The sequence below is a fragment of the Podarcis muralis genome, chromosome 10, assembly GCF_964188315.1.
Source record: "Podarcis muralis chromosome 10, rPodMur119.hap1.1, whole genome shotgun sequence".
NCBI lineage: Eukaryota > Metazoa > Chordata > Lepidosauria > Squamata > Lacertidae > Podarcis > Podarcis muralis.
The window spans coordinates 65,606,041-65,622,028 of record NC_135664.1 but is presented as its reverse complement, the minus strand read 5'-3'; the positions used below and the strand labels follow the sequence as shown (position 1 = coordinate 65,622,028).

The 15,988-nt window shown below is 43.6% G+C and overlaps 1 protein-coding gene across 9 annotated transcripts in view; it reads right to left on the bottom strand.

Moving 5' to 3' along the window:
- The window catches only part of USP6NL (USP6 N-terminal like), a 135,166-nt gene that overhangs the window by 15,867 nt on the left and 103,311 nt on the right, over positions 1-15,988 (bottom strand). For all 9 annotated transcript variants that reach the window (XM_028745434.2, XM_028745432.2, XM_028745437.2 and 6 more), the window contains 6 exons: positions 13,880-13,928; positions 12,223-12,343; positions 10,635-10,729; positions 6,345-6,410; positions 6,129-6,228; positions 4,800-4,952 (listed from right to left, as the gene is read on the bottom strand). In XM_028745434.2, coding sequence (XP_028601267.2) covers positions 4,800-4,952; positions 6,129-6,228; positions 6,345-6,410; positions 10,635-10,729; positions 12,223-12,343; positions 13,880-13,928 — 584 coding nt within the window. The remainder of the gene's footprint in view (positions 1-4,799; positions 4,953-6,128; positions 6,229-6,344; positions 6,411-10,634; positions 10,730-12,222; positions 12,344-13,879; positions 13,929-15,988) is intronic.

The window sequence follows — 15,988 nt, the reverse complement described above, 5'->3', positions numbered from 1 at the left end:
AAATGCAGAAGCCTTATCAGGGGCACTGGGGAAGGAGTCAGAAAGTTTGTGGAAAATTCACAGATGAGCTAAAATTAAAGAGCCTTCTGAGGTCCTTGATCTGTGAAAAATAACCAGAGACCCACTAGATGTGATAAAAGGATCCTGGGAGAGAAGAATCACTGGAAGGCTTCCTGGCAATTCCATTACAGCCTGATACATTTCAGAGAGAAGGAAAAAGCTGTGATCAGGCAATTTATGAAGTTCTGTACCCTTTCTTCTTCCCCCATCTGCTCCACAGAAGACATTCTGTGCTTGATAGGAAGGACCATCAGAAGATCTTCCTTTTGCAAAAACAGCCTTTTCTCTGGGTGTTACAGTTTTCCTGGGGTAGAATAGGGTGTGAAGGAACTATATCTGGCCATGGTCCTGGAACACAAATGCTTTGACTGAGGAATTAAGTGTTTTTCGACCATCTTCTGAAGGAAAGAAAAAGCCCAAAGCAAACTGGTAATCAGCACAAGCCTTAAGATTGCCCAGTCCATCTCATTCTGAAGGAGAGTTTAGAAGAAAACAGGGAAGAGTGCACACTACAAATTCCCTTCCAGATGGACTGCCATGTTTTCAATGCTGTGCAAAGTTATGTCTTTGACAACAGACCAAAGTCTGCCCAAACAGCTCTGGAAAGCTGTTAGCACCCTAAACAAGGCTTGCCAGATGGAGAATTCCACCAAGCCTAATTAGTGCTCGGATGTTCCCATATGGGAGGGACCTAAATTAACAGCATGGCTAGAATTGCAAGCTGCCAATAACTATTTCATTATTACAGGGAAAGGGAAGTAGTAGAGGATCTGCTTTGCAAATGCAGGAGGTCCGCGGTTCAATTCCTGGCATCTCCAGTTAGAGCCGAGAGAAACCATGGAGAGCTGCTGCCAGTCAGTGCGAACAATACTGAGTTAGATAGGTCTATGGTCTGACTCGGTGGCATAAGGGGCAACTGCAGCTTAGGGCACAAGTATGAAGCAGAAGATGGCATTCCTCACCAGCTGTAATCTTAAAGCACAAGCCTATTTATCTTTACCCTGGGAGTAAGTCCCAAAGTGTTCACTGCAGCCTAAAAGGATTCAGTTGAAGGTGCATATTCCATTCCTAGCACAACCTGCATAACAGGGATGTTGTGAGGATGACATGCATCAAACAATCCAGGCCACCCTGAGCACTAGAGCACAGAGGAGGAACCTTTAACCCGCCACATCTTGCTGGCCTAGCAATTAACTTCCAACAGCTCCAGTCAGCAAGTGCCCATTGTCAGAGATGATGTGAGCCGGAGGCTCTCCTGATAACTCATAGTAATGAAAACTTTGGAGTTCTCATGATTGGTACTATAAGTAGTAGTTCGTGTTTTCTACCTTTTCCCTATAAGCTTTCTGTAGAAAATCCAGGAGTTTATACAGTGGTACCTCGCAAGACGAATGCCTCGCAAGACAAAAAACTCCCTAGACGAAAGGGTTTTTTGTTTTTTGAGCAGCTTCGCAAGACGATTTTCCCTATGGGCTTGCTTCGCAAGACGGAAACGTCTTGCAAGTTTGTTTCCTTTTTCTTAACACCGTTAATACAGTTACGACTTGACTTCGAGGAGCAACTCATAGAACGCGGTGTGGTAGCCTTTTTTTAAGTTTTTAAAGACTTTGGTAATTTTTGAAGCTTTTCCAAAACTTTCCCGACACCGTGCTTCGCAAGACGAAAAAAATCGCACGACGACAAAACTCGCGGAATGAATTACAGAGGCACCACTGTATTTAAATTCCGGTAAAGGTTTATCTCACTAACTCTCCCAGCTGGTCAGAAGGGAGTTTCCATCCCCTCTTCATTGTAGCTGCCCTAGCCTTTTTGTACTCATTTGACTTCATTTCTATCCTGCCCTTCCTAACAAGGAAGCTCACAGGGTTTCCCCCCACCCCTACATTTTATCATCAGAACAACCCTGTGAAGTAGACTGGGCTGAGAGAGAATGAGAGAGCAGCTGGCTCAAGGTCACATGCAGAAAAGAAGCTGAGTGTTCTCTTTCCCTGCCAAGCAAACAAGAATAAGCCCCTTCACCCCTCCATTCAATAGCCTGTAAGGAATTCGGACACACATCACTCGGGGCAAACAGCCCTGCCCCTCTCAGCTTCCAAGTCCTACAAGGCAGCTTTCATTTCAACTTGCAATGTCATGCCCTGGACACTGCAATCTGTCCATGATGGGAATGAAATAACCAAGGATTATATCTGGACATTGTGGGTCTACTTTGGAAGCAAGACAGAGCGAAATGATTTATTCCAAAGCCAAAAGGGGACCTTGCCCCAATGATTCCTAATGGCTCTCTCAGTTTTGGTGCTGCTTCTCTGTGTTGATGTGGCCCTGTTATTCTCCCTCCCAAACTGGCTGACCTTGATGTGGAGGTGCAAAAGGAAGCCTTAGCTGGCAGCCAGTGCCCTTCATTGAGCTCACATGAGACAGGATCAACCCTGTGCTTGCCTGGGGAGGAAGCTGCCTGCCCCCTGCACATTTGCAGAACTAGAGACAGACGGGGCATGCAAGAGTGAGGTAATGTCTAGAAGACGCTGAGAGCGAGGTTGGTGGCAGATAGCATCGCCTGGAGATAGTGATTAGAAAAACAAGAATTGAACACAGAGTGGGGAGATAAGACTCAAGGGCTGATGAAATTCAGATGAAGAGCAAATGAGGCATCCATTTTCTTAGCTAAACAGGAACTGAAAACAAATCTGACAGATTTTCAAGATGTATCTTGTGGGTACTTAGGCACAAAGAAAACCCCCATTTGGGGGTTGAAAAAATACCCCCCCCCCCGGCGGCCCCAAGTGGAATGCCCGTGTGTGGGCATCCATCCCTGAGGCCCAAAGAGGAGGGGAGACAGTATGGATGTCTATCAATAGAAGAGTCACCATTATATCCACAGACAAATAATGGGGAATCAGAATCCTGCATGCCTTGGGGGAATGTCCTTGGAAGCAGAGAGCAGCACAATGTTGGTGCTATCCTTCACCAGCTGGGACCAGAACTTCCTCCGCGTTCCTCTTCTCTAGCCAATTCCTGATGCTAAGCTGTGAGCTGGAGACTGACTGAGCCCCAGTCTCCCAATATGATGAGCAGGGCTGGGCTGGGCAGGAAGGGGAGGAGCCCCAAACTCCAATTTTCCTCCATGGAAGCCAGCACTCCGTAGGTGCCTTGGGCAGCACCTGTTCTCAACCATCTCATAAGTGTGGGGAGGAAGTCAAAGTTGAGGGGTGGAAAACAGGTGGAGTTTCTCCTCCCCACCCCTAATTTCTTACAGGCCTCAGTTTGCAAAAGGAATAAATTATAAGATTCAATATTTTCAGTAGCGCTTGCAATAACTCCACATTCAAAGCCTCTGGTTCAGTGCTGTCAGTTTCCACTCCTCCCCGCCCCCCTTCCTGTCCAGGCTACTATTGGCCTAGCAGAGAGAAAATAAGGCAAAAGCCACAGCGATCAGAAAATGGTACATTTTGCACATAATGCCAGGTGGTTAAAAGAAATAGGGACAAATAGAGAACTTTCAGAATAGAAAAAGAGGTTTTTACAAAATGGGTCGCATAAGGTTCAAAACTGGGACATGCCTAAAATGATGTGCAGCTTTGAGGACACCACACACACACACACACACACACACAGTGTGAATTGACTAATTACTTTGGAAAGAGATCTTGGGATTGTAGTCAAATTTTCACCGGAAGCATAAATACTTAACTCTGTCTGAAATAAATCTAGAGTGTTAGGAATACTTAGGAAAGAGGCTGAAAACAGAGCAGCCCATAGCAATGGTGATCTACAGTCTCATTGTCCAGAATGTTAATAGAATTGTGGAATTGGAAGGGAGCCCGAGGGTCCTCTAGTCCAACCCCTGCAATGTTAAGAACATTAAAAGCCTGACGGTTTCAACAGACATCCTCCACGATTTCCTCCCCATCTTCCTCAGGAAGAGCCAGTGCCTGACTTTTCTGCTCACTCTCTCATGTTACACTAAACTGGCAGAAATCCTGAAGGACCCTCTCAATAGTGGAGGGTAAAATTCAATTTCCTTTCTCAGCTCACAAAAACCCACTTATCCATTAAACAGCACAGACATTCTTATGAATGCTGGGGGGGGGGGGGCAAACAGTCCAGGAAACCTCCCTCCCAGCCCTCCCCTCTTTCTGCAATGATTGATAGGTCTAGAGAAGAGCATCTCTGATCGTTGTTCACACTCAGAGGCGAAAATTGTTTTCCGGGGCCGCATGCTAAGGCATGAACACAAGACCAGCATTTTAACGATGTTGCCTTCCTGCTAACTAAAAGGCTGCAAGTTTACCTCCTGTGCTCTCCAGGATGGGACAATGAGCCTGACCCACATGTACCTTTCTGCAGAATGGATTGCTTGTAAAACTCATCTGTTCATCCAAACACTGATCTCCTGACCCTGGTCAGGCACTGCCTTCAGGATGCGCAATACTTGGCCAACTTCCTGCTGTGGGCACAGCTGTGCATCAGGAGAACAATGTTACCTGCTCCTTGCAGGGACTTTTGTTACACTTCCAGATTAGGAGCATGATAGAAGTGGGCATACCTTTTGGGGAAATGATCAGGATTCCCAGGAACGGGATACCAAATTGTGAATTTCCTGCACCGTGCCATAGTTACGCAGCTCCATTCGAGGTGGTGTTTTGGCCGGGCAGAGTGACAAAAGCTGGGTGGACCCACAAACCAACTAAAACGGGCTGCTTGCTTCCAAAGCAGCGGCTGTGTCTTGAGTTACTCACCTGCTGCTGGCAGGTCCAACTTTGCTCGTTTCAGCTCCGCCATGGAACTCTGGAGCTGATCTATTACGAAGTCATCTTCAAAGAAGAAATCTTTGGCGAGGGTCTCCTGAAGAAATTGCACGAGTTCTTCCATTTGCAATTTCATCAGGTGTTCTAGGTTGGGAGGGGGAGAAGAGTACGACATCAGAGAGTAGACTAAAATGTAGCCACATTTGCTTTCTCTATTGAAACAGAAATCTCTCTTTCTCCGTCAATTCATATCTATTAATTAAACGAACACCTAGTGTAATTCTAGAACTTGACAGAAACATAAGGCTGCCATATATCAAGCCGATCCCCTAACATTGCTCTCTCTAACAACAAGCACAGGTGGTACATGCAGACAGAAATGGGGGCCGATCACAGGGTACTGAAAATCAAGAGGGAGGCAGAAGCATGGAAGTAGCCATGGAAAGTGGCGTCGTTGTTGGGAGTGAGCACTGTGCCCTTATGCTTTCCTGTTAGCCCCTCCATTTATTTAAACCATTTCAGTCCTGCCTCTCTCAGAGACTGAAACAAGTTGCAGAAACGTCTGACAAAAATAACCCCGCTAAAACGGCAGCATATCAACGAATACTCAACGTAACTGAAACATTGCAATCATAGCCATAAGAAGCACCAGGAGCATCAGCCAACAAAGGCTTGCTTTAAAAGGTGGGCTTCACAGAGCCTCCTAAAGTCAACAAGGAGGCCCAGCAAAGGACCTACAGAGAATGCTCATTTCAAAGCCTTAGGGCTGTCACCAAAAAGACTCCGCTCGTTGCTGTGCTTTAATCTCCTCAGGAAATTGTACTTTTGAGTAGAGCCCTTCTGACCAGCGTCTATATTCCTGTTGGCTGGGAAGTATACCGTGCCACCAGAATTATTGTGCATATTGTAGCCACATCTTTTGCAACGTATTTCTAGTTATTAGAATCTTCCCAACAGTGAAGCTGTGGTGGCTTTGGAGACAGTGTGAAATAAGAACCCACAAGATCTCTCTCCCCAGAAGTGAAGGGCGGGGAGAGAACATCAATGGCTTGGTAGGTTGTAAGTTACTGTGGGTTGCCCTGGGCAAGATAAAGTGATGAACAAATATAAGAAATATAATATAGATAGATAGATAGATAGATAGATAGATAGATAGATGATAGATAGATAGATAGATAGATAGATAGATAGATAGATAGATAGTACTGAGAAATACCCAACTGAGAAAAATGTTTGGTTTTTAATTTATTCATTTTATTCACGTGCCTGTCCATGCCATATGGCGAGTTAAAGAGTTTAAAGCCAGGACAGAGATCTTACTTCTGTGCAGTTTCAAAATGGTATAAGACATCGCAGTGAGAACCCGTTCTCCTTCAAGTATGTAGATATCCCAGATCCTGAGGGTTAACGTAAAGGGAGTCTGCAATGAGAGAAGCCATGGGAGGCATCAGAAAAATAACAGAAATCCAGATTTGCCGTAAAAATATGTGCTTGGGATGATTGGGGTGGGGAAGGCATCAAACAAAGGGCACTCACGCGGTCAAGGAAACACTGGAAAAACCATTTCATTGTGTAAAACGTAGTGTTGACTTCCTGGGAGTCCTGCCAAGAAGAAGCAGTTTTATGAACTTCAGATACGAACACAGCATCACGCCAAGTGGCCAAGTGGTTAGTGTTATTGAATTTATATTTCAGCCCATTAAAAAATATTCCCTACAAACAAGGTAATTAAAAAAAAACCCTATAATAATTAAAAGAAAAAAGACAGCACATACAAAAACAGATTTTCCTTGCTAAGCACACAGCATAAACATTGGCAACTAAGACAGCATGGACTGCAAACCCAAAGTGAAATGGCCAAAGTATCTTCAGCCTGAAACCTGACTGCTTCCCTATGCATTCTGTCTTCCCCTCCGTGGACAAAAGAAATCCAAAGAGGTTAAACATTGAAGAGGGTGATTGTGAAGAATGAAGGGTTTGGGTCATGTGTACTTTTAAAAATACCTCTCCCTGTACGATCACTTTGGTTTGCTGGGGAGAGCTTAGAAGAAAGGTTCCTGTGGCACGGTTAAAATGTGTGCCTAGGCATTCTCTACTTACTGCAATGCCCCACTTTCTGGAATATGATTCCATAGGGGGAGACTGCCTTACTCTGAAGCTTCAGGGTTGCATATAAGCAGTCATTTAGGCATAAAGCCCGATCCACCTGACATAAGGAGAGAAAACCTCTTGTGGCCATACCCCTCTATGAAAAGTTAGATCCAGTGCACCAATTTTGGCCAAGCTTCTCCTCTAAAGAAAGGGATGAAGGAATACAGCATACCTGAGCATGTACAGAATGCCTCTTTCATGCAGAGGCAGCATAGCAAGTAGTTTCCTACCCCCCGCACTATGGCAAACCAGGAACCAAGCCCTGGGACATAACTCCCTTCATTCTCTAGGGCCAATTCCCCTTTCCCAGACCCTGTCATTCTTGCCCATAGTTTAGTCACAGCAGCCTGGTGCACCCCATATGTTTTCAACTACAACTCCCATCAACTCCCTACCACTGGCTATGCCAGCTGGGGTTGATGGGAGACGTGGTCCAAGACTTTTGGTGGGTCTGAGAAAGCTGAGCCAAGGGGTGCGTGCCAACTGCAGATCTCATTAACAGGACTTAGAAATTATGGTTTGAAAGTTGAGTTTGCATGTTGTGCTTCTGCAGGGCGGGTTTTTGCTGCTGTTTGTAAGTGCAGCTCTTGGGAAGCTGTGGAAATTGCTTGAAGCTGGTCAGAAAGCCCAGTGTGCTCAAACGCAGCAGGGTGCAACAGAGGCTTGCCCTTGCCAACCCCTCTTCCTGCTGAGATTGAATGGGCAGAGGCGGAAGTGGCAGCTGTGTGATCTAACTGCATGGAGCTCCTGGGACACTGAGAAGCATGAATGGAACAGCACACTAGCCTGGGAATAAGGTGCAGTGGGAGGAAGTAGCAGACACCATGGAGGAGGCAGAACAGCTCTACAAATAAGTGTCCCTTCACCGTAGCATCCCAACAATAAAAGAGGCTCCACTGGGATTTCTTAGCCTGACAGAGAGACTTAAGGAGCTGTTAAGAATTATCTACATAAACACACCAAACTTTTGACTCTCCAAATTTAAAAAAAGTGGTTGTGCCTCCCTTGCTTTACAGATTTAGCAGCTTGCTGTTTACTTTCATTTATTAGAAGTAGCCTCCCTGAACCTTCAGACACCCAGACGAGGAAGCCTACTGACTCAAGGCAAGATGCACTTGATGTTTCCTCCCCTGGAAGGCAAACTCCTCCAAAATTAAAGCAATAAGCAGCAACGACCTACAGTCCAAACTCCGTATGAACTCTGCTGTGAAAATTAAAACCACAATTTACAGCCTAGAGGTAAGCATGAAAGTGATTTCGGTTTTCACCAGCCAGTAGATTTAAATAATCCTTTTTAAAACTCTCCCTTACCCATGAACAGATTTTGGAAAACCAATATGGCATACATGAGGTGACTCACTACGTTTAGAACATTTGCTGCAGATATCAAAGATTAAAGAGTAGGAATGAAGTCCGTCTGCATTCAGCAGGAACTTTCCTTTCTTATAAATGTGCTCAAGTCCACAACCTAAGGCTGCTGTTGATCCTGTCTCTAGCAATTTTAGATCTGATCAGAGAGTTAATATCAAACACCCTGAAAAAGAAACTAAATGTACTATACTTCCTAGCAGGAATATGCTTCATGTTTCATAAGCTTCCAGCACAATGGACAAAAAAATATATGAAAGGCTGGAAGCTTTTATGCATTTGGAAATATAGTGAGTCTTCACTGAAATAAAAAGTACTTTGTGCGTGAATGTGCACAGAAGTAGAGACCTTCATATAAAGGGCACATCCAGTTACTCAAGGGTTGTATCCTTAAGCCTGGTTCACCATTACATCTCTTCCTTTCTCTGCACTGAAATAATATTATATTATATCTATCTATCATCTATCTACAGATGTGGAAATACCACAACCAATTTGTTTTTGACACCTGTTAATGCATAAAAGTGCTATGTTCATCCTGATCAAGCTATAGAAAATAATTACTGGTTACTGTTTGATGACCACCTATCATAGATGCTTTAGCTGAGATTCCCGCATTGCAGGGGGTTGGACTAGATGATGCCTGGGGGTCCCTTCCAACTCTACAATTCTATGATTCTTTGTTTCTTTATATGTCTATTTCCCTTTTTATATGTTGGGTTCATAAAGTTGGATGAATGGCAGGCATTATCAAGTTTCCCTTCCTGTATCTTTCTGAGAATTTTGAATGCAGATGCTTGGGATGTCTCAATGAAATGTTTTGAAAATAAAAAAATAAAACAAGTCAAAAACCCCATAGGTTTCTTGGGGGAAATATTGTGAGGTTCAGATGTAGCACTGCTCAATCTCCTAACCAGCGCTAGGAGATAGTGAGAGCAACCGTTGCAAATATCATTACAAATATACCCCTTTATGAAGACATTCAGTTTCCCACCTCCCTTTTAGTTTTTGAGCATACTCTGGTTAGCATTACAGTCATACCTTGGGTTGAATATGCTACAAGATGAGAGTTTTCGGGTTGCGCTCCACAGCGACCCGGAAGTAACGGAGTGCGTTACTTCCGGGTTTCACCGCTCGCGCATGCACAGACACTCAAAATGACGTCACGCGCATGTGCAGAAGCGGCAAATTGCAACCCACGCACACATGCATTGCGTTCACTTCAGGATGCGAACGGGGCTCCGGAGCAGATCCTGATCGCATCCAGAGGTACCACTGTATTGATGTTAGCGCTAAGCATAGATGAGCCAAACTGGAACTTGAAAGCCTGCTTCTAAAATGGACTGCAAACAGTGGTTTGACAAAAGCTAGGATTATAGAGGTAACATTGGTGCAGATGCAACACTTAATTCTGATAGCTCTGAAATGGAAAGAGTGTGAGGGTGGGAATCCCCTTGGCATGGGAGGGGAGATATGGGATTCCATGGAGTACTCTAAACTTCCTATCCTTGCTGTATTTTCCCATTAAAAAGCATAGGACAGAAGCGGGGAATTTGTGGCTCTACAGATATTGATGGGTCCAAAGGTTGCCATAGCTGGAATACTGCAGTCGAAAGCAATGCCAGGGTAGAAATCACAAAAATGTCTGGGAAAATCCGGGACCCATGTTGGCAGTATCATTTTTGGCAATATTCCTTAAAATTAGCTTGAAAACTTCTTTTTTTGTATGTTTGCGGAAAAAAGCTCAACTACTTCTGTGTCCAGATTTTCACAAAGATGCCAACCGTATGGACCCCAACTATGGCTAGTGAATAGACATGTTGGGGGTTTGTTTCCCCATCCCTGGCTTGAGAAGTGCCCCCCCTTGCTTTTCAGGACTATATACTATTATCACATATTGCTTATGCAGAATTAATCGACCTAAAATATTTATAATCTACATATCATTACAGGCTTAGTTAGAATCATACCACAGCACAACTGCCCCCAGATCTTTGCACACCCCCTGCCCATGTTTCGCATGGAGAAGGTTCCAAGTTCAATCCCTTGTATCACTTTAAAAGTATTTCAGGTTAAACTGGCTTTCAGTGGCAGGACTGGGAAAGATCTCTGTCTGTGACAGAACCACTGTTCAGCAAAGTAGATACAGAAAACAGCAACAGAACAATGGCCTGATTTGGCATAAAGTAGTTCTATAAATTCCCTACACACCAGCATAAGCAGGCAGGGAAGAATTAAATATCATATTGGACCTTTTGCTGATGGGTTGCCCTTTATGTACTGCATATTCTGATGGCATTTACTTACAAAATGCTGCTTAAGCTTAGACAAAAATTTCTTCATTATTTTCTCATGATGCTCTTGAAATCTCAACAGCTTGGGAAAACCCGGAATATAAAAACCTAAAAGGTTGGGGTGGTGAGGGGAAGAGAGAATAAGAGAGAATAAAAACATGTTGAACACTAACAAATTCCCACAAAAAAAACATGTTCACAGGTTTAAGTGTTGCGGTGAAATAATTCCGATGGGGGCGGAAATCACTTAAACATTAAAATACAATGCAATGTCTCATGGCGTGTTAAAGATTAATTTACTCATTGTGACGTAACCATAGATGACCAAGAGCCCATTTCATCAGATGCGTGAAAGCTGGTAAGGCATACAGAAAAGGCAGCAGACTTTGCACAGGGGCTTTGAGAAGCAACACCAAAAGTGTGATTTGGCATTGCAAACCCAGACTGATGCACTCTCGTTTTCCCTGATGTGCAAAGGTTAGAAGCTCCCAACTGCAGTTTGCAGCAAACCATGGTTTGCTGTTGGGTAAAACTATGCCAGCTAGGGGAGGAAGAACACGTAAGCCTGGGTCTGTTCCTGTAATATCAAACCATGGTCTGATGCTGTACTTCAGGGGTGTCCAACTTCCAAGAGACTGTGATCTACTCCCACTATAAATAAACTGGCAGTGATCTACCCATTGGATTGACCAAAGCTGTTGACTTTTTTGGGGAGGAGACTTCACCAGAGAGCTTTTTTGAGGGAGCCATAGTTGTTGAGCTTGAATAGCTGCACACAGCAGGCAAATAAGTACAAGGTGTGAACCAATCCGATTAAGGAGACAGACTAAGGATGGGGAACTTATGGCTCTGCAGACGACATTAACTCTCATCATCCCAGATCATTGGCCATGGTGGCTAGCGCTGATAGCAGTTGTAGCCTAATATCTAGAAGGTCATGGTTCTCCCATCCAAGGACTGATTTGTTGGAGGCATGTCGTGTTCACACTGTGGTCAGATGGTGCAAGTAAGCACAACATCAACGTTGCCAACAATGAGCGAGAGACTGAATTAAGAGTTGCTGAGCATTTGAGATTGCCACGATCTTATGTTACTGATTATTAAATTTATTTATATGCTGCTTTCCCATAATCATGTTTAAAGCATCACCATGCCCTTTATCCTAAATGCAAAAAATGCTTGCCCCAGGTTGAAAATGGCCGGGGAAGAATGCTGCTCCACAGGGTAAATTCCTGCTCTGAGTATGCAGACGCTGGAAATTTAATTCCACTCCCAATTTCCAGCTGCAATAATGGATTCAAATGAGGGTAAAACTTTCTGTGCAGCCAGCTCCATGCCCACAGAAAGAAGGTCGTGTGCAGGGTTACAGTCCCTGCACATCATCACAAATGACCTTAAAAGAGCATTTTAAGAGACCTATCATAGACTGCAGAAAAAGTCTTGGTTAAAAAACAACACATTTTTTTCTAAGTATTTTGAGCACATTAATAGCCAAAAGGCCCAGATTGCCGTACTACAAATCCAGTCCAGACTTCATAATAATAATTGAAAAATCAGATGAGAATTAAATGGTGCTTTGAAGCAAGATTTGGGTGACATACCATGCATAGCATGCTTGGGTCCTGAGAAGAGTTTCACCAGGGCCCAGAAGGCATCTTCTTCATTCATGTACATAAGAAGTAAAGCTGTGATGTGGCTCATTCCCTGACAATATCCAACTTCCTAGGAGGAGAAAAGGTAGACAAGCATTTAGGAATTTGCAAACAGTGACAAAACCCAACAAAAACACGCCATAAATTACATAGTCAATTTGATTCTTGTGACGTGGATCACTTGAAAAGTGTGGCAGAACAAGTGGTGGTGTTGCTGAGGGCCTCATTCTGTTGTGGACCATCTTCCTGGAGCCACAGGCCAGTGGGTCAGATGCAGAGTAATGGATGCAACCATGCAAAAGGCAGAGAAGAAGAAGAAGAAGAGTTTGGATTTGATACCCCGTCTTTCACTCCCCTTCAGGAGTCTCAAAGCGGCTAACAATCTCCTTTCCCTTCCTCCCCCACAACAAACACTCTGTGAGGTGAGTGGGGCTGAGAGACTTCAAAGAAGTGTGACTGGCCCAAGGTCACCCAGCAGCTGCAGGTGGAGGAGCGGAGACGCGAACCCGGTTCCTCAGATTACGTGACTACCGCTCTTAACCACTACACCACACTGGCTCTCCTTTTGAAAATGTTCACCCAGCATGAGCAAGAATTCCAGTTCCGTGTAACCTGAAAAATAACCTATCTCGTTTAGATTTTTATCCTACCCTATCCCAGAGGTTAAGTGTGTGTCGCAATTTGCGAACGAAGAATTTCCGCTCAGAGACCAACAGGTTTTCAGCAGCACATAAAGTGGATGACCTCATTAAAGGTTATGCTACAATAAACCTGTTGGGCTTTGTGGCACCATCAGAGTGTTAGTTGGCTTTGCCGCAAAGATTACTCCCCTGGAATTTGAAAACAAAACCCCAAAGGTGGAAAGGGATGCTTTACACTTTCGTGAAGAACAAAGGAGCAAGGCAAAAAAAAAAAAACCCTCTTCGTTGACACCAGATTCACTGGCTCCTTCTGCTCTGTTAACACTGGCGGCTCTTAATAAAATACAATATTTTATTACTGATCTTGTAAGCTTGTTTCTGATCTCCATGGTTTTAGACAAAAAAGAAAGAAAGAAATTACTACAGCAACAAAAGTTTTGGTAGCACCTTCTTTGAGTCACAACTTGCAGGCAGCACGTTGACTACAATCCAACAACCTCAGTTTTTCATCTTCCCCTTTAGAAATTCTGCTTCCGTGGCTATGGTTACAGTGGTAATGTTCATACAACCAAATATTCGCTTAATAAGCCAGGATACAAATGAGCTGTGTGCAATCGCACACAATCCATTTACAGCTGCATCACTTTCTCTGTTTGTGTGAGTAGCAAAACAGACCAGGAAGACACAGCTAACCACAGCTTCCTGTTACATGTGAGCTAGAAACACTGGTTAGTGTTTTCCATGCAAGCAAGGATTTAGAAACCAAACCATGGATAAAATTTCACTTGTTTGGAAGCTATTAACTTGTTGTTCACAGATGCACACAACCTGTGCACATCGTAGCTTACTAGATCAGATAGATAGATAGATAGATAAAATTACCTATGCAGTATATCAAGAATAAGCGTTGTAACTGTGTGTATATGAATCTAGATCAATATGCACCCACATACTATGTGACTTACCGTATTATACACAGAATATGCAGCTAAAACATGGAATAAAGCTTGTTGTCTAGAGAGAAAAGACAAAAAGTAAATTTTATAACTCATTTTTTGTGCACACTAATGAAATACTTAAAGAATCATGATATAAAACTTCACCACCTTCAGGACTTAAGAAGCACATTTGGTACATTTATGTAACCTTTGTAAAATGATATATATTTGTAAAATTCTTGCACACTTTAATACATTTGTAAACATCCGAAGGCTAACAAGCCAGTCCTCCAACAACCCCATTTTATGTCAAGCTTAATTTGAACCAAAGTTCTAAAAGAGCCCCACGGCTGCCAAAGAAATGGAGGACTTCTGCAGAAGGGAAGGAGTTTGTGCAATTATTATTGCAATTAGGTGTGCAACAAAATGTTGCAGTGAGGAGAGCTCCTCTTTGGTAACTAGTCATAGACAATGGAGTTGGGTTTCTGCTTTGCATTAAAACACAAGGTGACTGTAGCGCACAGGAAATTTAAGTGCATACCTTACAGCAGGAAAAAGATTATAATTCTGCTGTGTGCAATTGTGTTGTGCTGGGGGGTGGGGGGTGGAGTGGGGCAGTGGTGGGTGTCATCCAGTACAGACCCGCTTTAGAAGGATGACGAAGAATACATGGAAAGGCACTCCAGTCAGGCAGAACAAGGAGGATGTGGGATGAAACATTTCAATCCCAGCCGATTGTTGGGTTCATACAGACGTGGCATTTGGCATTTTCAAAACTGGGTAGAATCAATACTTCATTAAATCTGATTTCACAAGTTTGAAATGAAAAGGAGCATTCAAGGGCCCTCACTGATACATGGAACACTACACTTCAACCACCGGTTTCACAGATATTAAACTAAGAATATATTATTATGTTAGGAAACCATGTTCATCGCGTTCTCCTATGGGATGCAGAAAAGGATTTAGTAAGGGAAAACATATTCGGTGAGAGATTAAATTACTCCTGTGATCAAGCTTACATGAGGCATTTCCCTCCCATATGCACAAGCTTCTTATGTATTAAATCTGGGGAAATGCTTTAGCAACATAGGTTCTATCTTGTTTCTCTTAAAGCGTCCTTATTTTAAAAGCTTCCAGTCTCTCTCCAGATGATGCTCTTGCAATTTTACTTCCAAGTGCACAACCACGTGGTATAAAAATGTTTTTTATGAATAATAGACAAACAGTAGAGGATGCTTGGAGATTCAGACAGTTGGATAGGATTTCCATACATTTATCTGCAGTAGCGGAAGACCGCTTTCACAGCCCATCTCAATGGCCCTTCCCTCAGATGTCACATGAAACTCATGTTAATCTAAAACAATGAGTAATGAAGCTGATTTGCTGAAAACTAGCCATAGTTAGTAATGAATCAAAATCTCTAGTTTGGTGATAGATGCCAATTAGTTTCCGGGCCCAATTCAAACTGCTGGTGTTGACCAATAACACTTTGCATGGCTCAGGAACTCAATACCTTAAGGACCACCTCTCCCCATACAAACTGACCCAGATCCTGCGCTTGTCATCTGAGGCCTTTCTCTATGTCCCTCACCCCCCTCAAGGGTGGCAACAAAAAGGGTGGCCTTTTCTGTGGTGGTTCCCCGTCTATGGAATGCTCTCTCCAGAGAGGCTTGACATCGTTACATGCCATCAGGCATCAAGCAAAAACATTCCTCTTTACCCAGGCCTTTGGCCATTTAATAATCTATGGCCTGTTAAAACTTGGGGGGGAGGCGAGAGAGAGACTGTTGTTTTGATTATTATTTTATTATGCTATCATTTGTGCTCTTTATTATGTTTTTATTATTGTGCTCCATAAAATGTGTTCTTAATACTGTACACTGTAAGGCAGCCCTGGCCAACATGGCGCCCTTCAGAGGCTTTTGACTACAACTCCCATCAGCTGCAGTCAGCACTTGTTGGCTGGGGCTGATGGGAGTTGTAGTCCAAAAATGGGGTAGGGGGGAGACACCAGTTTGCCGACGGCTGCAATCAAGGGAAAACAAAAGCTTTCCAATTCCTCCTGTTCCTTGCCTGGGAAGAAGGGTTGGGGAGATGAGGGGAAGCACGCCTGGTTTAGCACAATGTCCAAAT